Source organism: Myotis brandtii, unplaced genomic scaffold, assembly GCF_000412655.1.
Source record: "Myotis brandtii unplaced genomic scaffold, ASM41265v1 scaffold13, whole genome shotgun sequence".
In the NCBI taxonomy this organism is placed as follows: domain Eukaryota; kingdom Metazoa; phylum Chordata; class Mammalia; order Chiroptera; family Vespertilionidae; genus Myotis; species Myotis brandtii.
This window is the reverse complement of record NW_005354595.1, coordinates 5,870,478-5,894,499: the sequence shown is the minus strand read 5'-3', so window position 1 is coordinate 5,894,499 and position 24,022 is coordinate 5,870,478. Positions and strand designations below refer to the sequence as shown.

Sequence of the window (24,022 nt, the reverse complement as noted above, 5' to 3'; positions counted from 1 at the left end):
TGGTTTTCACATCCAGTTGTTATGGGGACTCCTCTTCCTGGCAGTGGAGCCCTAGGCTGGGGAGTGTGGTGAAGCTGAGATAGGCCTCCTGATTCTTAATTGCCAGCATTTGGGACCTGCCTATTCTGTTTCTCTGCCCTTTCTACCATTCTCATCATGGCTACTTTATATCATAGGACCTGTTGAGCTTGTCTTCAGGTAGTTCTTGATGGTTGTTCTATAATTTAGTTGTTACATGGGAGGAGGTGGGCACATTGTTTACCTGCTCCACCATCTTGACCAGAAGTCTCCTATTCTTGTTTTGAGAACAAACTAAAGGATGAGGGAAGTAGCTTGTCCAGGTGTTAGTTAGCCCTTGGAAAAATGCAATAGAAATGGAGTGTACTGAGAAAGTTGTGACATTTTATGCGCATCTTAAGGGTAGGTCCAACCAGAATGACCTGGAGATTGGCCGTTAAATATAAAAGGAAGGAGTGAAGGAAAATTCTAGGTTTTGACAGTTGGACCTAGGATTACCATAAGCTGAGTGGAGAATAGGAAGAAGTATAGTATGAATTTAATGGGCTTGAGGTCCCTGTTAGACATCTAAATAGAGATGTTGAATCCAGGTTAGAAATACAAATCCAAGTACATATGTTGGCATGTCCCAAATTATTGACTCCTTCCCTGAATTCTAGACTCAGGGAAGCTAGATAAATTCTAGACTCATTAGTCTAGCTTCTTAATTAGTAGTTTTACATGGGTGGTTAACAAAGTCTAAAACTTAACATATCCAAAATAAAATTCTTAAATTTGCTCCGCCTACCCAAACCTGCCTATATTATTGAATTTTTCTCATACCGGTAAAGGACACCACTGGTAACCTAACGGTTCTGTCCAGAAATCATAGGGTCCTCCTGGATTTCTCCTTTTCTCTCAAATCCTGCATCTAATCCATCAGCAAATTCTGTTGGCTTTAAAAGTATATCCAGAATACAGGCACTTTTCATCACCTCCATCACTGCTAACCTGGTATAAGCCATCACCTCCCATGAGGGATACTGCAATAGTGTCCTTACTAGTTGCCCCTCCTGCTCTATAGTCTGATCTGTACAAAAGCTAAAATACAAATTGGATCACATCATTCTTGTACTTAAAACCTTTAGTGGTTTCAAAGTTACAAGTATAATTAAATCCAAGTCTTTACCATGGTTTACAATACTATATGGTCTAACCCAGGGGTGGGCAAACTTTTTGACTCGAGGGCCACAATGGGTTCTTAAACTGGACCGGAGGGCCGGAACAAAAGCATGGATGGAGTGTTTGTGTGAACTAATATAAATTCAAAGTAAACATCATTACATAAAAGGGTACGGTCTTTTTTTTTTTTTTAGTTTTATTCATTTCAAACAGGCCGGATCCGGCCCGTGGGCCGTAGTTTGCCCACGGCTGGTCTAACCCCTGGCTCCTTCTTACCACTTGCTCATTGCTCCAATCACAATTCCTCCTAGTATAGCATGGCCACTCCTTTTATTTCATTTAGGCTTCTGCTCAAATGTTATCACAAAAAGACCTCCTGTCATTCTTTTTAAAATAATAGCGCCCCCGCCCCCCCATCACCTTCCATCCCTTTACTTGCTTTGTTTGCTTACTATGTCTTCCACCCTAACATATAGGCTCCCTGAGGAGTCTAAAACAATACATGGTTTTGTTTGGTACATAGTAAACATCTGGTAAATATTTATTCAATCATGAATTAAACAGGTGGGCCAAAATTTCTGATTTCTGGTCACTTTCATATAAACAGTATAGATATACATATTTTTTAGGGCTGGTATCTTGCATAAAAAGGTGTTAAGTAATGCTATCCCTACAAATATTTAATGCTTAAATTTTATGGCCCTTAATAGTTTATAAAAATAGTCTAAAAAAAATTTAATTGATTTTAAGGAGAGAGGGAGAGAGCTAAACATCGCTTTGTTGTTCCATTTATTTATGCATTTATTGGATGATTCTTGTATATACTGTGACCTGGGATCAAACCTACAACCTTTGGTGTATTGGGATGACGTTTTAGCCAACTGAACTACCAGGCCAGGGCCTAAAAATATTTTTATATACATGTTCTTAATCCTAAAATCTCTACTTTTAAAATTGGTGTAGGATGGCTATTATAATTATTTAGATTTAGAAACTGATTTTTAGTTTCTTCAAGTGGTTTAAATTTGCAATTATGTTTTAGCTCATTATCTCTCAGATTTGACTATAACATATGAAAGTATTTATAGAAAGATAAGCACATATTTACATCCCCAGTAGTGGGTGTGCAGGAGGCAGCTGATTGATGTTTCTCTCTCATCGATGTTTCTAACTCTCTATCCCTCTCCATCTCTCTTCCTCTCTGTAAAAAATCAATAAAATACATTTTAAAAAAAAGAAAAGGATCTGGCCTGGGAGACAAGAAGCCTGCCTTTCATTTAAAAAAAAAAAGGGCAGCACATTTATCCTAAAAATAGAGCGAATTTCAAAATGGGAATAAAATGTTTAAATTATTTTATTTAAGGTGACATTATTTTCCTTGTAACCATGCCCACCTTCAAATTGCAGTGAAATCTGATGACATTAAGTGTACATATGTATTAGAAAATAGATGTTTCTCCTAAAATATAACACTTTTCAAATCTGAAACTCTTCCTAAAGGATTCTAAAACTTTAGCAGCAAAGGAAAAAGAGGTTAAAAAGATAACAGATGGGCTGAACACCCTTCAAGAAGCAAGTAATAAAGACGCTGAAGCTTTGGCTGCTGCACAACAGCACTTCAATGCTGTTTCCGCTGGCCTGTCCAGTAACGAAGATGGAGCAGAAGCAACTCTTGCTGGTCAAATGATGGCCTGTAAAAATGACATAAGTAAAGCTCAGACAGAAGCCAAACAGGTAAATACAGACATTAAGCACTATGTGATTACTTTTTTTGTTTTCGAGAAGATGCTTCACATTTATGCTTTGTTAAAAAATAGTCAGATCAATGTCAAGGATCTTGTTTATTTTATTCTGCCACTTTATAGCATTTACTGTAATGAAATTCTGATATGTGGATTGCTAAATATTGATAGTGTAAAGATGCTTTAAAACCTAAAATGCCTTTATAGGTTAATTGAAATTGTTAGTGCAATAAAGGCTTTATTTTGTTTCCAGTACTTTATGGAATATTTGAGGTCAATTTTATATATTTTTTTGCTGTATTTATTGGCATCATAAACTTGAAGTACTAAGATTTAACAGGAATAGAAAAGTATCCTCTCCATTTCTATGCCCACCACATCTAGATCTTAAAACCTTGGTTCTAAAACTTGACAGCATACTCCTTGGAAGTATCTCCACTTCCCACCTACCCCCATTCTAATCTTTGGTTTTCCTACTCTGATTTCCTAATTTTCAAAGGCTTGTCAATCTATTAGAATGGTTTTCAAATTTGTTTAGATAGTTGTACAACTCTTAAAGTCCTGTGAATATAAGACTTTTGATAGCAGAAAGAAAAAATGTATATATACACATTCTTTGTTTGTAATGGAAGACTCAGCTCTGAAAATATATACGGACATGTGTGTGTGTTGTATATTAATCCAATTCAAGTTTTTCTATCACCTATTTGCCACTTTTTTATTCAACAAAGATGATCACAAAATATTTGTTAAAAATCAATAGCAAAAAACTTTAAAATCCTCTCAGTTTTCCTATAAACTTATTTGTATTGGGACAAGCCCATCGTTATTCAGTTTTAGAGGGAGGATATACCCATATAGAGCTTAGAATACTACTTCATGGTTTTAAGGAATAGTGCTCAATTATATAAACTAGCATTTAAATATCAGACTCTTTGCATTTAAATTGCTGTCAATTTAGTTTCCCTTTTTCTATGTAATGTTATTTCTCATTGCTCAGTACAGCTTCTCTTGTTAGATTGTACTAATGTATATCTGTGAGTGTTGTCTAAGTGGAAAGGAAGAGAACTAGAGTTAGGATTTCTAGCTTTCTCTTGTGTTCTTAATTTGACCAGCTAATGACAAGTATTCTTAGATATAATTTGAACTAATTCATTTCATATTTTATAATTATTAAAAATAGCGATTTAAATTGCAAGTTATTTAATGGTTTATGTTAAACATATTAGTTTTTACTCTGAGTAGTTTTTTTAAGGAGAAAATGTTGGGAAATGATTGAACTGTTGGGATACTAACCCAAGTGGCCAACAGTTGCATTTTCAAGGCTGATTCTCTTAAACCAATCTGAACTATCTGCCTCAGATGGTCTGTTACATTTTTCTTTGCAGGCTCAGATGAAATTGAAACATGCCCAACAAGAATTGAAGACTAAACAAGCTGAAGTTAAGAAGATGGATAGTGGCTACAGGAAGGATCAAGAAGCTTTAGAGGCTGTGAAGAAGCTTAAAGAAAAACTTGAAGCCGAAATAAAAAAGCTAAATTATGAAGGTTTGCCTTTAAAGACATACTATTAAATCATTAGGAGGTAGTGGTGGTTGGTGAAACTAACTTAAAAAATAGCAAGTAGGAAAAATTTTTATCCTATTAATGAGTATTAGTATAAGAAATGTTTACAAATATAGTCTCAAAAATATCTAACTATAACATAGTGCTTTGAATTTTTGAAGATTCACTACTCAGAATTTCCTGCTCCAATCACTCTGACCTGACACTTGAAAACTCAAAAATGTCATTTGTATATTTCTACTTCAGTAGGCATTCAATTCATTTGTTATTTTTTAGAATAGAAATTGTATTATTTGTCAGAAATGTCTACTTAACACAATAGAAATTTGAATGTTAAGCATGCTTTTTATTTAATACTTATCAGAAATTTGTATTTTGCTTCTAGAAATGCTTTGGAAATAGAGGTTAAAAATATTTTCCTTAAAACAGAATATTTATTTTAAGACTTGGTTTGTTTGTTTTTTGTTTTGTTTTTTTAAATATATTTTATTGATTTTACAGAGAGGAAGGGAGAGGGATAGACAGTTAGAAACATCCATCAGCTGCCTCCTGCACACCTCCTACTGGGGATGTGCCTGCAACCAAGGTACAAGCCCTTGACCGGAATCGAACCCGGGACCGTTCAGTCTGCAGGCCAACGCTCTATCCACTGAGCCAAACCGGTTAGGTCAAGACTTGGTTTTAATTTACTTATGATTTACTGTTTAGAAAACAAGGAGGAAAGCCTTCTGGAAAAGCGCAGGCAGCTGTCACGTGATATCAGTAGATTGAAAGAAACATATGAAGCTCTCTTGGCCAGATTTCCCAATCTTCAATTTGCCTACAGGTATGAGATTTAAATCTTCAATTTTAACATAGTAATAACCAAGATCTCTTTTTATTTTGGCTGGAAGGCAGTCTGAAAATTTCATGGACATTAAGATTTTTGTATGAAAATTATTGTGAACTGCTTTACGTTAATTGCAATGTTTCAGGTGTGGGCAGGGGAAATTCTTTCTTGTGAGATTTAATGGCTGGCTGTTAATGCCACCTATCTTAAAACCAAAATGAGAGGACTTTAATCTCAATCCAAAGTTTCTTTAAAGTTTTTCTATCATTAATGATAAATATCTACATTAACATTTTACAGTTTGATTTCTTCCTGGGATTTTTTTCATAGAATGCTATGCTAATTATGTATTACAAAGATTAGAAAGTCAAAGTTATTTTTGTTACATTGAAACAATATGTACTAAAAGAGCTTTTGATTGATTTAAAAACAATAGCTGGGTAGTCATCTGGGACATTTTCAAGTTTTTGTTTTGTTAAATCTATATGATTCTTCTGTCAGTTTAATGTGTTGTCGGAAAGAGCTCCTGAGTATTACTATATATATAATTTTTTTCTATTTTCTTATCTAAGATTGACTTTTGTCATCTTTTCCATTTTAGGGATCCAGAGAAGAACTGGAATAGAAATTGTGTGAAAGGACTTGTAGCTTCTTTGATTAGTGTGAAAGACACTTCTGCAACCACAGCTTTAGAATTGGTGGCTGGGGAACGACTCTATAATGTTGTAGTAGACACAGAGGTAAATTGATTTTAATAAAGGAAATTTGTAATTGCTGTTCAGCTTGATAATGATGTGCTGCTAGGAGATTTGGGTACTTTTTTGATGTTGTAAGCTTATTCCAAGGTTGCTTATTTTTACAAGTTAAAACTTTTCAGTTAATGACATTTTTACTATATTATCATATTTGATTAGAGGCCCGATGCACGAAAATAGTGCAAGGGGCTCGGCCCTTGCAGCCCCAGCAGCCTCGGGTCATTCTGCTGTTCGGTCTAATTAGCATATTAGCTCTTTATTATATAGGATTTAGCTGTATTTCAGAGGAAGTCTCAAGCTCACTCAGGAATCCAGAATATATATTATCAGCCTTAGACTTTTAATTGTTCAGGATAGTAGGCACTAAACATTTATTTGATTATGGATTCCTAAATGTGCACTCTCCATTCAAATGTTTTCTGTTATCATTAATAATATACATGTATTTTTTATTTCACATGCACTGTGTTTTAGGTTACTGGAAAAAAGCTACTAGAAAAGGGGGAATTGAAGCGTCGATACACTATAATTCCACTCAATAAAATTTCAGCCACGTGTATTGCTCCAGAAACCCTGAGGGTCGCTCAGAATCTTGTAAGTCTTACATGTTTTATCTCTATTTTTAAAATTAGAGAACATTAATTTTGGGGGACTTAATCATATGCAGAACTGCAAAAATTTTTTTCTACCATGATTTAAAAATTAAGATAAAAAAATATAGTTGGTGTTTCAAAGTTGTAGTATTAGAATCTCTTTAACCCTTAAGTCAAGTTACATAACTATCAGGTGATAGTAAAAACAGTACTCTCCCCATTAAGAAAGGACCCGACATAAGGCCTTGGTCCTATAAGATTATAATGGAGCTCAAAAATTTTTAAGGATTAGTGAAGTCCTAGCCTTAGTAATGTCATAGCACATATTACACAAGTACCTAACCCTTGTGTTACAGTTGTCTACAGTATTTCATACAGTAACATGCTGAACAGGTTTGTAGCCTAGAAGCTGTAGGGCAACAATTTGTTACTCCTAAATAGTCTCTTTGGTATAAAAATATTTTAGGCTTGTTAAGAAAGTAGAAGTTACCCTTTGTAAAAGATATTTTCATTTGTAAGGGTGAAGAGGGGAGTGACACCTTTCCTCTAGAACAGTGGTGGGCAAACTACGGCCCGTTTGAAATGAATAAAACTAAAAAAAAAAAAAAGACCGTACCCTTTTATGTAATGATGTTTACTTTGAATTTATATTAGTTCACACAAACACTCCATCCATGCTTTTGTTCCGGCCCTCCGGTCCAGTTTAAGAACCCATTGTGGCCCTCGAGTCAAAAAGTTTGCCCACCCCTGCTCTAGAAACTCATATCAGTGTAGAAGACAAGGAATTAAATCTACATAGCAAACTTACCTTTGTTTACTGTGCTTTTTCTGGTAACTTACTCTCCCCACCCCAACATCTTTTGCCTTGCACTGAAGATGGTATTTAAGGTAAGATGGTAAAAACGCTGGCTTCAGCTATTTTGAGGAGTCAGTTTTCCAGGTCTCTTCCATGTAAACAGGAGGTATATATGTTATTAAACTTTTGTTTTTCTCCTGTTAACTTTTTTTTTTCTTAGGGATGTCTCAGCCAAGAACCAGAAAAGTGAAGGGAAAACTGTTTTTCCTCCCCTACAGATCAATAGGCTAGTTGTGTAGTAGGCTCTACCATCTAGGTTTGTGTTAAGTACACTCTATGACAGTGGTCGCCAACCATTCGGACCACCGGTTGGCGACTGCTGCCTATGATGTTTGCACAATAAAGAAATCGCCAAACAATGCATTTCTTAGAACATATCCCCATCATTAAGTGGCTCTTGATTGTATTGAATTTCTGTTTTCTGAATAATTAGAATTACAGTTTATTAATACCAGAATTCTTCAGTTTTTTTCATGCTAGGCACATGTAAACTGTCCACAGCAAGAACCGTATATGGAAGGTGTCTGTTGATCTTGCAGAGATGCTTCTCTGTTAGAGTTCTTCTAAGTTGCCTTTCAATCTGTGGACGTATAAAACACATGGCAGAGATATTCAGTCAGCTGTTGAGAAGTAGTAGCTAACTCCTAACCCCTGGTATGACTACTAGTAAAATAGCAGATGGGTATAAGGAAGTTCATTTAAAAGGCTATTAACGACTGTATAGCATTCAGCAGCAGAATCAGCTTATTGAGTAGTTATTTCAAGTGCAGGAGTTGAAAAGACTGAAACTTCGCAGTGCATTTGTAATTAAGATATTAAATGTATATTCAGTATATTTGCTGAAATTTTGAGAAGTCTTCAGTTAAAATTACTTCAAAGTACAATTGTGTTGATCTATACACTGTCAGGGGATGGAGATGAGTGCATAGTAATTGAAAGGTGGTATTTTGGGTTAGTACTTCCTTTACTTTGAAGGCTTTGAAAGTTATTTCAACCTTAGGTCCAGTCCCAGTGTCAGAAGTAAATTGGGATTTCAAGTAACAGTAAAAATACTGCTAAATCCTTTAGCCAGATGTGTTTAATGTAGCTGCTACGTCACGGTACAATGCTGAATATGTGTTACATAGAGCCTCCTTTATTTTGACTTCTGCTGCTGCTAAGCTTCATAAAGAATGCTTAGTTGTTCTAAAAGACCGGCAGAGATGGACACTATAAATAAAGTCTGACAAGACAGCTGTATCAAAATAAAGGACAGGGATTTTAAAAAAAATTTTTACTCAATTATTGTGTTTTTATTTCGTGGCTGCCCTAGCATATTTAATTTAAATGAAAAAGCATTCACTGTGGAGCAACCATATTACTAATAATTGAAACAAAACATTTTATGTCAAAATGTTGGTCCAGCATTGCTATACTTTAATTAAGAAAGTCTGTTCGAATAGTCCAGTGTGGATTTAGAAACTTCATAGTGGCTCCTCCTTGCTGGAAACTCTCAGTAGGTCTTTCAGGGTTTAAATTTGAAGAAAAAAAAATTTCCTAAATAAAACTCTTGAGATTTCCATAGCATTTTAGAAAGTTCTAAAGGAATTATTTTGCTAGATAAGTATTACCTAAATTTCTATTGTAGCAATTCTTACTATTTTATAAAATGATTTTGAAAGGAAAGGAGTAGTAAGTACACATCTGTTTTTTTCCCACAGGTTGGCCCTAACAATGTTCATGTGGCTCTTTCCCTGGTTGAATACAAACCGGAACTTCAGAAAGCAATGGAATTTGTCTTTGGAACAACCTTTGTTTGTGACAATATGGATAATGCAAAAAAAGTAGCCTTTGATAAAAGGATAATGACTAGAACTGTAACTCGAGGAGGTGAGGTATTTGATCCTCACGGGACACTGAGTGGAGGTAGGTATTATGTCATTTGTCCTCATAATTCTATGTGGTAAATAGGATGGGAGCTTTTATTATCTTCAACAGAAAATAGTAGGGTTGGAATGACTTAATCTAGAGTTTTATTACTAATCTAGATACTGGGTTTTCTTTTGAATACCTTCCACATGACAGGTATTTAATAATATTGAGAGATTACATGATGTCATAGTCCTCAATGAGCTCTAGTCTAAGCATCAATCCTAGCTTTTTTTATTCATCTCAAGTAAAACCATTACTGTTTATTTTCTTTTGCTTTTTGCCCTATCAGAATATTCTAGTCACTGGGAAATGAAGTCTTTTTTCCCCCCAGTATATTTGTAGCTTAACCACCCATTTCTCCTTCATCAAACATGTTAACTTCTACTTTATGTATATGCCACTGCTCCTGTCAAAATAAAATTAAATTTGCCCTGGAGATGGTACTTTTTTTAATGCTTTAAGAAAGGAATTCTTAGATAATGACCATATGCTTCTTGTTTTAATGTTTACCACATTGAGTTTACAGATCTGTATCAAGTGATCATATAATATCAAACACTGAATAATACTTACTGTGTACTAAGCAGTGTTGTAAGATTGTGCTGTCCAAAATAGGAACTGTTAGCCACATGTGGCTCTTTACATTTAAATAATCAAAATTAAAATTAATTTGCTCATTTGCACAAGTCACATTCTCAGGGCTCAGTAACCATAAATGGTTAATTAATGGGTAACTGGAAAATGCAGGTAGAGAACATCTCTATCACGCTATAAAACCATATTCTAAGGGCTTTATATAATTAACTCTTTTAATCCTTATAGCAACTATGAGGTAAGCATATCACAATCATCTCTCATATACAGTTGTAGAAAGTAAGGTACAGAGTGGTTAAATAACTTACTGATAAGTGGCAAAATTAAGAATTTGAACTCTAATAATTAGAGTTCGTGCTTTTAACCAAACCAAGAGGTAACACCTCTTACATATTAGATGACAATTTCTTTCTAGGCCAAGAAGACAAGAGTCAACAAAATGAATCCGATGATCAAATTCCCCGGTACACAATAAGATGACTAGTAGTTACAATGGGAAGACAGACCAAATATTTTTAAATATCTAAAATAGAAGAAACTAGATTTCATTGATTTGTATGTTCTTAAAATTCCTTCCTAAGGGATAGCAAATGTGTAACCCCATATCATATTAACATAATGCTCATAATGGCATTGCTAATTGACCTTTGTATTTTATCAAACCTACAGAGTTTTCTTGCCAATATAACCTCAGCCTGTCAATGCCAGACAAATACAGTTGTTTATAAAGTGAAACCAATTCTCTCTGCTATATCAGCCTGGACAAGGTTATGGTATAACAAACAGCCCCCAACTCTCAGTGGCTTACAAGTGTTTTTTTTCATGATTATGCTACAATAACTATAGGTCAGTTGTCTCTGTCCCATGCTAATCTTATTCTGGAACCCAGGCTGAAGGAGAAATGGGCGAGGGGGAAAATGTGGTGATTTAGGTGCTGTCATTTAAGGCTCACTTTCAGAAGAGGCACATTTCCCATTTTGTTGACCAGATCAAATTACATGCCTAACCCCGATCTTTATGAGGAGTAGGCAGGGACAGTGATTAGCTTGAACAAATAATCCACCACATCTACTTAGAAGTACTTACCAAGTATGTATGTTGTAAGATTTAAATGAAGTAAATTCTATAATTTCATAAGCTCATTGTAAAGGATTGTATATGGAATCATTTCAAGTATAATTCTCTTAGAAAACTTATTTACTAAATATGTGATAACTTATTGTACAATTTCAATTTCTATCAGGTGCTCGATCCCAAGCGGCTTCAATTTTAACCAAGTTTCAGGAGCTCAAAGATGTCCAAGATAAGCTGAGAATCAAGGAGACTGAACTACAGGCTCTAGAAGAGGAATTAGCAGGTCTTAAAAACACTGCTGAAAAGTAAGACCTATTGAATTAAGCTACATATATTTATATATATTCTTTTTGGCCAAAGATTTTGCATGGTAGAAAAGGAAAGAAAATATATCTTTATCTAAAGAAATGCAACTTTGACTTTTTTTCAGACTATTCTTGTTTTTTTTTTAGTTGAATAAATTGTGAGTTGATAACTTGTTTGTTATTCAGTTTTTCTAATAAAAATAATGTCTTTGTTATAAGAAATTAATTAAACTGAAGGAAAAATTAGCCAAATATTCTCCTTTCCCTTTGAGATGTACTCTGGAGGTTGATAGCAGATACTTGGTCCTTGATTTGAATGAAATGATACAGTGTAGCATTGATCAGGTGTCTGCACTGACTTTAGCAGCATTATGGCTGACCTATAGCTATTGAAAATTATTAGGTTGCGTATGGAGGAAGTAAGTTCATGTCAGAAAGTCACTGCTAAAATTAAAGTGTCCTTACATGTTTCTTCTGTGGGTGTAGATTATAGGTATGTATGTGAACCTTTCAATATTACTTCTGTTTATGTATGGTACAAGGTATATGCATGTTATAATATTTTCAAAATTGGGATCATGGTGTTTAATGTAACCTCTTTGTAACTTAGCATTACTCACTTTTGAGTGCCTCTTCCTATGTGCCAAATACCCTTATAGGAGCTGGAATATAGTGATGAATCAAACAGATAAATCTCTTCCTTCATCGTGTGTGTGTGTGTGTGTGTGTGTATAGAAACAAACACTAAAGAAGGTTAAATTGGTAAAGTATGTTAGAGAAATGCTAAGTTCTAAGGAGAAAAAAGGACAACAGGAAAGGAGATAATGAGCTGTCCAGGGCAAACAGGTGCTGAAATTACAGATTTGGTGTTCAGGGAAAGCCTCGCTTAGAAGGTGGCTGTTGAATGATGTGAGTGAACTCCACGTGTGGTTATCCTGGAGAAGAGTCCTTACTTGCTTTGAAAGGCTTCAGTAGTGTAAACACTACAACTTACAAAGTACATTATATGAAAGTGTAATTTTTTCCAGTCCCTCTGAAGCTGGCAATTGGCAACTGAGATAAAATTAAAATCAAACATTTTATTTAGAATTCACAATGCTGAATAAAGGTTTTTTAAAAATCTACATAAACTTAGAAATGAAATTTGTAGCATTCATTTAAAATTATCAAAGCTTAGAATGGTAACAAGATATTTAGGATACTTTGTATATTGAAGAAATTGTTATAATCAGTCAACATGGTCATTCCAAGATACAGTATATCAGACTGCCCACTTTCAAACATCATATACATGTTTAGCCTGCATTTTACCTTCAGTAACATAAATTAACCATAAAGTGACTGAACTTTTTCTGTGAGAAAAATGCAACAAGATTTTCCTGAGCTCTGTGTGGAAGCTCTGGCATGGCAGTGAGTTTGTGCTCACATTTGGCTTAGAACTGTTAACTTTGTTCAGCAGTATTGGATCATTTATTTTGCAGAATTGTCCTATAGATTTGTAGCACTGGGGTTAAGGAAAGGAAGTAGATTTTGAAAAATATGAGAATGGAAGGGTCAAGTAAAGCTATTCTTTCATAGACCATATCAGGAACATAGCCTTTTTTTTTTTTAAATTGATGTCAAGCAGTTTGAGGCTAGATACACATAGAAGTATTTGTTTTATACTTTTTCCTCAAATTTCATGATTTTCTGATTACTTGAAATTTAACTGTAGCTGAATTAGCTACATACTTTCTAAAGAAATAACTAAACAGCCAGAACTGGGGTAGATCCCAGGGTTTGCAAGGAAAATGCATTGCAAATGTTTACTCTGTGCTGTGCACTTTTAAACTATGTCTCGTTAGAAAATGTAGGGAACATCATTTTTTTTAACATTTGAAAATGGAGATTACTAGATAATCAAATTTTAAAAAAATTTAAATTTGTGTGTAAAAATGCACTGAGTGGCCAGATTATTATGACCACCCCATCAGTACTTCATTGACACTTCCAAAAATACTGAATATTGAAAACTTCTTAAGCAAATACTCTCAAGGTTTTATTATTATTATTTGCATAACTAATTCACTTCATTGTACTGATGGGGTGGTCATAATAATCTCGCCACCCAGTGTATAGTATTAATCTGGAGTTTTTCCTTTCCGTAAGGATTAGTAGGAAGGGTTATTTTTAAGGAAGCCCTATTTCATTCAAAGATGATTTTTATTGTTTTCTAAAAATAGAAGTATTGCTGTAAATAATTATCGGTCTTGGTCATTTCGAGTTGTTAACCTCCAATGACCAAATCAACCTTGAATTTAATTGATGCCTCAAAACTATTCTTGTAACCAGTGGTATTTTATACTGTTTATATTTAGTATGTGAGTTTATTTTAGGTAAAAGCCTGTAGTTTGGATTCATGTCTCAAACATCAGAAAAATTATGTTCATTTGGTACAAACTTCACTTTTTCTAAGGTATCGCAAACTAAAACAGCAGTGGGAGATGAAAACCGAGGAGGCAGATTTATTACAAACCAAGCTCCAGCAAAGTTCCTATCACAAGCAACAAGAAGAATTAGATGCTCTTAAAAAAACCATTGGTAAGATGAGGAACTGTACTTAATGTGTTTCTGATAACCATACTTGAGGTATTTAGAGCTTATCTTTATTATGTAGTTATTTGAATTATCTTTAAAACTTATTTTAATTATTACATGTTATGATTACTATATTGCCAAATTCTGCCCATTTGTAGAAGTACACATTTGCACTAGTGGCATATGAAAGTCCTCATTTCTCCAAATCCATTCCTGTTCAGACTTGTAAAATTCTCCAGGTTCTATCAGTGTGTAATTTATGAGAGTAACATACTCATTCTATCTTACTTTATTCTTTCTTCTTAAATTTAGAGACAATATTTTTACTATGCTTATCCTAGACATGTTTTCACAGTATTTCTCTTGAATCAAAATAAATGAGCGAAGAACACAAAGTAAGCTTGTTTATAGAATTAATTCTAAGCTTTCTGGCCATTATAATAAAGGAAAAATATAGTTATTCTCTCTGTTCTGGTTTTAGGAAGCACACAGATATTAAAAAGATCATAGACCATCTTTTTAATATAAGTTATAGGTTAGGTTTATATTTGTTAATTTCATATGATTGGAAATAATTTCATTATAGATCTTCAGATAGTTCAAGTATGGCTCTTATGCAGGATCTGTGTTTCAACATACCATTTCTAGAATAAGGTTGGAATAGTTTTGTTTTGTTTTGTTTTTTAACTTCTAGCCTCTAACTTTCCAGACCATTTTTTCTATTAAAAGTTGAATTTGTAAGCCATTATCTATAACTGTTAATAGTTGAAGTACCTCAGCCACATTTGCCTACTTTATTAAACAGAGGAAAGTGAGGAGACCTTAAAAAACACCAAAGAAATTCAAAGAAAAGCAGAAGAAAAATATGAAGTATTAGAGAATAAAATGAAAAATGCAGAAGCTGAAAGAGAGAAAGAGCTGAAGGATGCTCAGAAAAAACTTGATTTTGCCAAAACAAAAGCAGATGCTTCCAGCAAGAAAATGAAAGAAAAACAACAGGTAATAACCTTTGTTGAAATAGAACCAATCTTTTAACATCAACACAGAGCTGAAGGTGGTAGAACACCAGTGGTTGGCCTTATTTTTCAGAATTCATCACAGAATTTAAAAACAAAGAGTACTTTTTTAGGAAATACATCTTGTTATGTCATATCAGATTCAGTATTTATTTTGTTGATCATTTATGTGAATGTATACTGTGAAAGAATGATGTAGGACAAAGCATGTTGTATTTATGGAATGCCATTCGATTGTAGGTTGGTGATATTTGATTATATCTTTTGGATAGTACCAAAGCTGGGAATTAAACCTAGATTTTTTTCTGTCTCCAATGTCTATGTTCTGAATCACTGTTCAGAAAAAACTTGTTCCATAAAATTTCACTTTTCTTCATAGTTATTTTTTTAACTCATGCTTTTGTCATTAAATAGCTGCACAAATTATTTTCTAATGATAAGAAAGGCTATAATAGGAAAGAAGAAAATAGAGAAACTATTTTTTTTACATTGTTTAGAAAAGGCTTTACCTGTACTTAATGTATCTGTTATGTAGGATTCGATATTGTTTTCCCCTATAGGAGTAAAAGGAAGATAATTCATGCAAAGTTCCTTGAACTGGTAAAAAAATGACAAATGTATGTGCAATATTTAAGTATAGGAGAGTAAATTTTATTTTCCCTCCCTTCTTCTGGTGAAGCAGTTTAGATATGTTTTAGGTCAGTGATGGCGAACCTTTTGAGCTCGGCGTGTCAGCATTTTGAAAAACCCTAACTTAACTCTGATGCCGTGTCACATATAGAAATTTTTTGATATTTGCAACCATAGTAAAACAAAGACTTATATTTTTGATATTTATTTTATATATTTAAATGCCATTTAACAAAGAAAAATCAACCAAAAAAATGAGTTCGCGTGTCACCTGACACGCATGTCATAGGTTCGCCATCACTGTTTAGGTAGTTAAGCAATTAAGCTGTTGGTCTTACTTGCATGAGAGTCTTACTAATTTTGTTGATATGTAGTATTTACTTTTCAGTAGTTAATGCCCTGTGTTTCTTATAGGAAGTTGAAGCTATCACTCTGGAACTGGAAGAGCTCAAGAGAGAGCATGCATCCTGTGAACAACAGCTTGAAGCTGTAAATGAAGCCATCAAATCCTATGAAGGTCAGATTGAAGTGATGGCAGCTGAGGTGGCTAAAAGTAAGGTAAGGTTTATTTACCATATTGAAGAAATTGCAAATGTTCATCTACTTATATAACATTGGCTAGAAGACATTTAATTAACTTTAGAGGTCTCAATCTCTTCACTCAAAAATAACTACTGATCCAGAAAGAGTCCTGAAATAATGTTACTAATTATTTTAGTCCAGGTTTATTCAGATAACAAAAACTACACAGTAATTTGAACGGGCAACTTTTAAATTAAGAAAATTATTAACAGTAATAGGAATTTGGAATGATGTGGGATCACTACGGAGTTTAGAGAACTCTGAAAATAGGAACAGCAGATAAGGGAACAGCCATTACCTGTAGGGCTGAAGCAGTGTCCCCATGGACGAAATAAATCTGGAAAGAGCCCCATTCCACTGCAGGGCTGAGAACCAGATGTAGTTGGAGAAGACCTGACTGTGGCCCACTGGTGAGGTTTGGAGAGCCAGGGAAAGCCCTCTGTAGGAAAGTGCTGTGTGGGTGGCACTTGCTAAGAAATAGCTTTCTGTGATGCCAGGGGAGACTCTCTGTGGGGAGGCGCCTAGCCTGTGAACATGCTGAGAAGCCCCCTCACTGCCATGAAGCTTGTCCCTGAGAAAAGCACACCAGACAGTAAAGCCCCTTCCTTCAACACAGTGTCCCCACAGCATCCTTTCCTGATGAGGCATAATATTGTAGCTGGCAAGGGCGACTTCATGATAGCAGAAGCAGGCAGTGGATTTGGAGTCAAAGGGGCTTCTTAGGGTATGTCTTTATTATTAGAGATTGCCCCTCCTGATTATTGGATACCCTCTTGTCCCTTTTTGTGATTTTGACTTTGAATTCTGTTGTTTCATGTTAATAAGTTATAATTGACATTAGTTTCAGGTGTAGAATATAATGATTAATATTTGTATATATTGCAAAATGATTAAGTCTGGTTAACATCTGTCACCACACAGTTATATTTTTCATGTGATGAGAACTTTTAACTTATTCTCTTAGCAACTTTTACTTATGCATTAACTAGTAACCACGCTGTTTAGTGTATGTACCTTCGTTTTTGTGATATAAGAAATGAAGTTTTCTGTCATGTTACTATCAATACTGTTTTTTTTAAATAGTATGTTATTGATTTTCATGTTAACAAAATGTACACAGCTTAACAGGAGTTCCATTCATTTACCTACCTTGTGGCAAAAGAATGTTTTTGCCTTGCTTCTACTTCTACATCTTCCCCTTGAAATGACTTTTAATTATTGTATTCTGTATTTTGAAAAGTAGGTCTTTCCTCTTGATTCTGTTCCTGTTTAAATTCGTTTTTTGTTGTTGTTTATAAGGGATAGAAATGCTTCTCAGCTTTGTGGTTTGTGATTAAGTTTTCTATAGTTTCTATTATGTCTCCAAAGGAAATTTTAGTTTTTAAAACATTGTTTCCTTTGATTTATCTTTTAATCTCATTCTTCCATATTTTCTGTCTTTCATGAATATCATGGTGTAGAATTTTTAAAAATTAGACACTCCTTCCTTCATCTACATAAAGTCAAAGCATGTACCTCTTTCTATAAAGAGGGTATCCATTTCTCTTTATGGAAAACTATAAAATGGGTCACTTAGTTTTTAAAGGTTGTTCTTTCAGACTTTACATTCTAAATTGTTTTCCTTTGCTGGTAAGAGGTGTCAAGGACATTCTAGGGAGTTAAGAAAATAAACTGCCTAAAACTAATTAGCTTAAAACAAATAACACTAAAATTTTGTTTCTGCTCAACCTTAAGTGACAGATTTCCTGTTTTCCCCTACCATTATAAAAACGATTATTTAAAAGATTAAAGATTGCACTGCAGGTGTGACTGATTTAATGTTTAGGCAGTCTTCTTCATAAACATGTTTTTGTCAGATACAGCATTAATTAGATTCAGCATAAACTTGTCTGTTTTCCTTTGGTTAATATCACCAGAGTATTTTTTATTATTGTTTTTTAAACCTTTTAAAAGGCTAAAATGTCTTTGGGTCTTTTTAGATCAGCGATTTTCAACCTTTTTCATCTCATGGCACAAATAAATGAATTACTAAAATTCTGTGGCACACCAAAAAGTATGTATATTTTTTGCAGGTCTGACCAAAAAATGTGTAAAATTTGTATTGATATACAACAGACGGCTATTGTGTTGGCTATTGTCATTTTTTTATTTGACAATCTAAGGGAAAAAGGTCAGTGCCCCTGACTAAATAGTCATGTATTGCTTGTTTTAAAAATACTGTCGGCACGCTGGTTTAGATCAATGCCATGATTTATCTTCCTTCTGCAAAAGCATTTTGGGCACATTCAGTAACCTAATCATAATGTCAGGTATTCTTTATTGTTCAGAATTACCTTGTTTCCTTATGAGCATGCTTAAAAAATTATTACATTCACTTTTAATCAGGTTGTTCTTCCTGAGTCTTTTAGGGAGCAGGTTGTCCTATTTGTTTTCCATCACCCAAATACAAGTTGACCTAAGTTTTTTTGTCTGTAGGTATTTGTGTGAGTTAAGATCTAGGGAGAAGCATTGGTGGTAGACTAAATTCCAGGTGTAATGACCACTTTGAGGTTGGGGGATAGAAGTCAGACCAGGAAGTTTTCCTTTTGCCACAGATCTAGTTCTTCAAAAAAGTTCCTCTTTCTTCGATTTCCCTGTTTTGACCCCTGTTCTAGAACCAAACAGTGACCTTCCATTGTTACTGATAAAGATAATGTGGCTTACATCTACAGAGGGGAAAATGAACAGATCCCAGCCTACCTTATTTCTACCCTTGTTTTTTGCTCCTCCTGATAAGTGTCATTTGGGAGTTTATCAGATTACCTTATTAACTACCCAGAATTGCCACTTTTTCGAGAAATCTCACTGGTCAGATTCCAATAGTCTCTCCTGGCCCCAATTAATCCTAACTACATTATATTCAGCAAAAACTTTGTTGCCTCCAGCATAATCACTGCATCTCATCTCTCTTTTTTTTCCTAGTGGAAATCCCAGTTTTCTATGTATAAGTTTCATTAGTCATTTTAATGGGGATATAATTGAGGGTATGTGACTACTGCCTGTAGTCACATTGCTATCTTACCCAGAAGGATGTTAGATGATCTTTTAGTGAACTAAAAATATCTCCTATATCCTTGCTATATATCAGTGATTCCCAAAGTGGGCACTACCGCCCCCCGGTGGGCGCTGCAGCGATCCAGGGGGGCGGTGATGGCCACAGGTGCATTTGGGGGCGATGAGTAACTGCTATTAAAATTAAAAAAAAAATTAATTTCCAGGGGCTGAGTAATATTTTTTCTGGAAAGGGGGCGGTAGGCCAAATAAGTTTGGGAACCACTGCTATATATCGTCTCCTAATTATTTGTTTCAGGAATCATTAAATAAAGCTCAAGAAGAGATGACTAAGCAAAAAGAAGTGATAACAGCCCAGGACAATGTAATTAAAGCTAAATATGCAGAAGTGGCAAAGCATAAGGAACAAAACAATGAGTCTCAGCTTAAAATTAAGGAATTGGACCACAACATCGGCAAACATAAACGGGAAGCTGAAGATGCTGCTGCAAAGGTATGTTTGAATTCATTATTACCCTTAATCATATTTTTGCTTCTGGGTTATTGAGATATTCCAGTAAACTGCTGGATGAAGAACTAAGTATAAATGGCAGAACTACTGTGTAACATAATTTTGAAGCTTTAAAACTACGTTAACTGCTCAGCGATGTGCATTTTTACCAATGGCACGAAAGTTCTTATATTTAATTCCAGGTATTCATACCAATCTACAAGGTGTTTTTACCACATATTTAATGGTCTCCCATACAAATGACTGGTTTTTCCTCCCCAGTATTCATAGAACTATTACTAATGTGTCGGTAGTAATAATACATATTCTTTACCTTATTTCATATTGGATTTAAAGACTCACAGAAATGTACATACAGGCAACTTCTGAACTTAATTGGCTTCTGGATGTCTTTCTAAGGATCAACATAATCAATTTTTGCATCCTCATCTGAAATCTGACGTTTTACCAAACAGTTGTCTTTTTTATATTATCTCGGGTTTAGGTTTGGTTTTTTTTTTTTTTAATGTATTTTAATTGATATCGGATAGAGAGATAGGAACATCAGTAAGAGAGAATCATTGGTTGGCTGCACCCTGCATACCCCCTACTGCAGATCAAACCCACAGCCCATGCATGTGCCCTGACCAGGAATCAAACCCTGACATCCTGGTTCATAGGTCGACACTCAACCACTGAGCCACACCGGCTGGGCTATCTCAGGTTTTTTTGTTTTGTTTTAAGTATTTTAAGGAAAATACACGCTTTTGGAGAAATTCATTGCTTGGTTAATGGGCTGCATCCATTAGTCTAAATAATTTACCCATTAAGTTTTCTTACGAGTATGTAACAGTTTGGTGCCTTTAAATTTTTTTTAGCATCATAAATGTACAACAGATTTAACTTCAAAAAGATCACAGTATACAAAACAGTCTCTCCACCCCCTGAAAGAGCCATATTTAGGTTAATTACTTGGTTTTAAAAAATAGTTTTTTATAGCCACATCATAATATCCTAATATTTTATTAGTATTGACTTCCCATTAGCCTTTTTGGTCATTAAAAACGCTAGTATTGGTGACTGGTAGGGAATTTTATTTACAGTTAAGGCGGTTAAGAAAGGTACCTGAAAGTGGAACTGCTAAAAAGTCAATGATCCTTTGAAATACATGGTTTATCAAATATTTATTACCAACTAGTATCAGATGCTAGATAAAAGGATGAGCAACATGTACACAGAATGCCTTCATAGAGTTTACGTATCAGTAGGGAAGACAGACTAGAAATGATCATTTTTACTTGGAAGCCTAGAGATGAGACCATACCCCGGCAATTAATAAAGAAACAAATTGATAAATATTATTCTATTAGTCGAAACTAACCTTAAACACTACATTTTTTCATTGGTTATATGAAGGAGTTTGTTGTGTGTGTGCCTGGTCAAAAGAGAGTGACGGGGATGGAATCAATGTTTAGGACAGTTTCTTAGGATATAATTCTGAGAAGAATTATTAGGTATCAATCAGGAATAGGCTTCCACGATTTTACCAAATCTATAACTTAAGTATTGGTATAAGAATTTTAATTTTCATAGGTTTTTTAAAATATATTTTTATTGATTTCAGATAGAAAGAGAAAGGGAGAAAGATAGAAACATTAAGGATGAGAGAGAATCATTGATTGGCTGCCTCCTGCATGCCCCCTGACTGGGAATCGAATTGTGACCTCCTGGTTCATGTGTCGACACTCAACCACTGATTCCACACCAGTTGGGCCACAGGTTGTTGTCTTTTTTTTTTTGAAGCAATGATTGAATTTGGTAAAATCTACGAAGCCTCATCTGACTTACATTTCATTCCAATGGAAATGTTTTACATACATATACATTATAAAAATTTCTGTGAGTTGGCTTTATTATCATGCTTAAGTAATAGATTATATTTTAAAAAACAAAAAACTTCCTAATTTCTTGGGCCTGGCTTCCAGGTAAAAATACTCGTACTTACTATAGGTTGGTTCACTGTCAACAGTAAACCTAATTTTTTCAAGTGAGTCATTGTGGTGTTGTCCTCCAAAGTGTTTGATTTAAAATTAGTAAATATTTAAATGTAGCTTTATAAACAGTGATAGATCCTTCTCATCATGTGACTAGGTATCCAAAATGTTGAAAGATTATGACTGGATTAATGCAGAGAAACACCTCTTTGGACTACCCAATAGTGCCTATGATTTCAAAACTAATAACCCAAAAGAAGCTGGTCAGAGACTTCAGAAGTTGCAAGAAATGAAGGAAAAACTAGGAAGAAATGTCAACATGAGAGCTATGAATGTACTAACAGAAGCGGAAGAACGGGTAAGTCATTTTCTTATGACTGGCAATGTTAGAACATGTATAGCATTGTAGCCTCAATGGCTCTGTATAACCGCTGAGGTGGTTATTAGGGTCAAACTTTTGCTTTATGTCTTTGGTACTTGCTTTTTCCCCTGTTTCCCTTTTCTCCCTTTTCAGTTCTTTGTTTTCTTATTTCATTCTTTTTGCAATACCTTTTGTTCATATGTTCTGTTGTACCTTGAATGACTTTTCTGCTGGCTTTGCCCTTTTGTCATAAATATGTTCTCTTATTCTTGGTATAAAAATACTTTCAGATCATGTTAACGCTTCACATTGCTATTATCATTTGTTTCACTTACCTTGAGAGGCTAAGAAGAATAAGGTATACTGCCTCCTTACCAATCTCCAGTGTATACTGGAAACATAAATAGAGATTAAAACTGTTATATATGTAACCAGTGTTTTCCTAATCTGTAATTCCAGCAGCATTTTCTATTTAATGCTCTCAGTTGCTCGATAATGTTATCCATCTCCCCTACTCTGACAAAACATTTATAGTCAGGCATGTCACTAGGAAAATCTAGAGGGGAAAGCAAGCCCCTATTCTTGACTAGCAGTCAGAGTAATTTTATATTATGCCCTATACCTTCTTTAATTCTACAAAATTTCATTTGAATATGTATGATGGAGTTAATGAGAGCTCTATAAAACTGATAATACTTAGGATGAGCTCAATTAATTTTAAGAAATTTTGCTCTAATGAGTTTAATAACAACACCACAAAACTGTTGACATACAAACAGGCTAATAATGTGCATGTTGTGATTTCTATAAAATGTTCCTGCTGGTTTTCATTTCTCCATTAAAGCTTTGCAATGTACTGGGGAAGTAAATTGTTAGCCTGAATTTGTGCTGTGAAACATCATGAAACATGTTCGCTTTTATTAGATAATGATTACTGGATCTAATATTTTTTAAAAGAATTCATCAACTTCCATCTCCTTACTAGAGAGGAAAGCTCTATTATTGGTCAACAGATGGCCTTTTGTTGGTGTATTTTGTGTCTGTCTATATAAGAAACTACTACATGGAATTATGCAAGGAGTAAGATAAAAACATGGAAAGAAGTTTGAGGAGTTTGGCCATAAAGAAGAGGAGCATCCAGAATGCTAGCAGGACTGGCTGGAGCTTTTAAGGGCCTTGAAATGTGAGGCTTTTTAGGAAGTTCCCTTTGCAGCCAGCCTACCTCAAATTTTTTTCCAGAAAATTTATCCATTAACCAGGAAAGGCCACTGAAGATGTGATGTTGAGCTGAAACTTGAGACACCAATTAGGTCAGATGTAGAGGAAGAGAGATCAGGCTACAGTGAGTTTACCAGGTATACTGGTTAATAATGCGGATTTTTTTCACTAGATGGAGTTACACATAATGTTGCTATACACTGAGTGGCCAGATTATTATGACCACCCCATCAGTACTTCATTGACACTTCCAAAAATACTGAATATTGAAAACTTTCTAAGCAAATACTCCCAAGGTTTTATTATTTTTATTATTTGCATAACTAATTCACTTCATTGTACTGATGGGGTGGTCATAATAATCTGGCCACTCAGTGTATGTGTGCTTTGATATGTATGCTATTTTGTCGTATTGACAGCAAGCTTTAAAACTTCTATGTCAAATTTTCTGAAGGTGTTGACATCAGATATTTTTACATTTAAAAAAGCATTTGCGGGAAGTTTTAATTCATTATTTTGAAGAAAAGTGCTGCTGAAAGTTATTGACTACTTCAGGAAGCTTATGGTGAACATGCTCCATCTCAAGATACTTGTGAACACTAGTTTAAATGCTTTAAAAGGGATCATTTCGATGTGAAAGACAAAGAACGTCCAGGTCAACCGAAAAAGTTTGAAGACCAACAATTACAAGCATTATTG

At 34.5% G+C, this 24,022-nt stretch overlaps 1 protein-coding gene across 1 annotated transcript in view; it reads left to right on the top strand.

Annotated features, from left to right (window-relative positions):
- SMC2 (structural maintenance of chromosomes 2) overlaps positions 1-24,022 on the top strand; it is a 54,543-nt gene that overhangs the window by 20,112 nt on the left and 10,409 nt on the right. The window contains exons 10-21 of the mRNA XM_014534445.1: positions 2,680-2,913; positions 4,310-4,469; positions 5,196-5,313; positions 5,918-6,056; positions 6,546-6,665; positions 9,221-9,425; positions 11,269-11,404; positions 13,860-13,984; positions 14,787-14,980; positions 16,042-16,185; positions 19,559-19,753; positions 21,902-22,102. Of these exons, the coding sequence (XP_014389931.1) occupies positions 2,680-2,913; positions 4,310-4,469; positions 5,196-5,313; positions 5,918-6,056; positions 6,546-6,665; positions 9,221-9,425; positions 11,269-11,404; positions 13,860-13,984; positions 14,787-14,980; positions 16,042-16,185; positions 19,559-19,753; positions 21,902-22,102 (1,971 nt within the window). The remainder of the gene's footprint in view (positions 1-2,679; positions 2,914-4,309; positions 4,470-5,195; positions 5,314-5,917; positions 6,057-6,545; positions 6,666-9,220; positions 9,426-11,268; positions 11,405-13,859; positions 13,985-14,786; positions 14,981-16,041; positions 16,186-19,558; positions 19,754-21,901; positions 22,103-24,022) is intronic.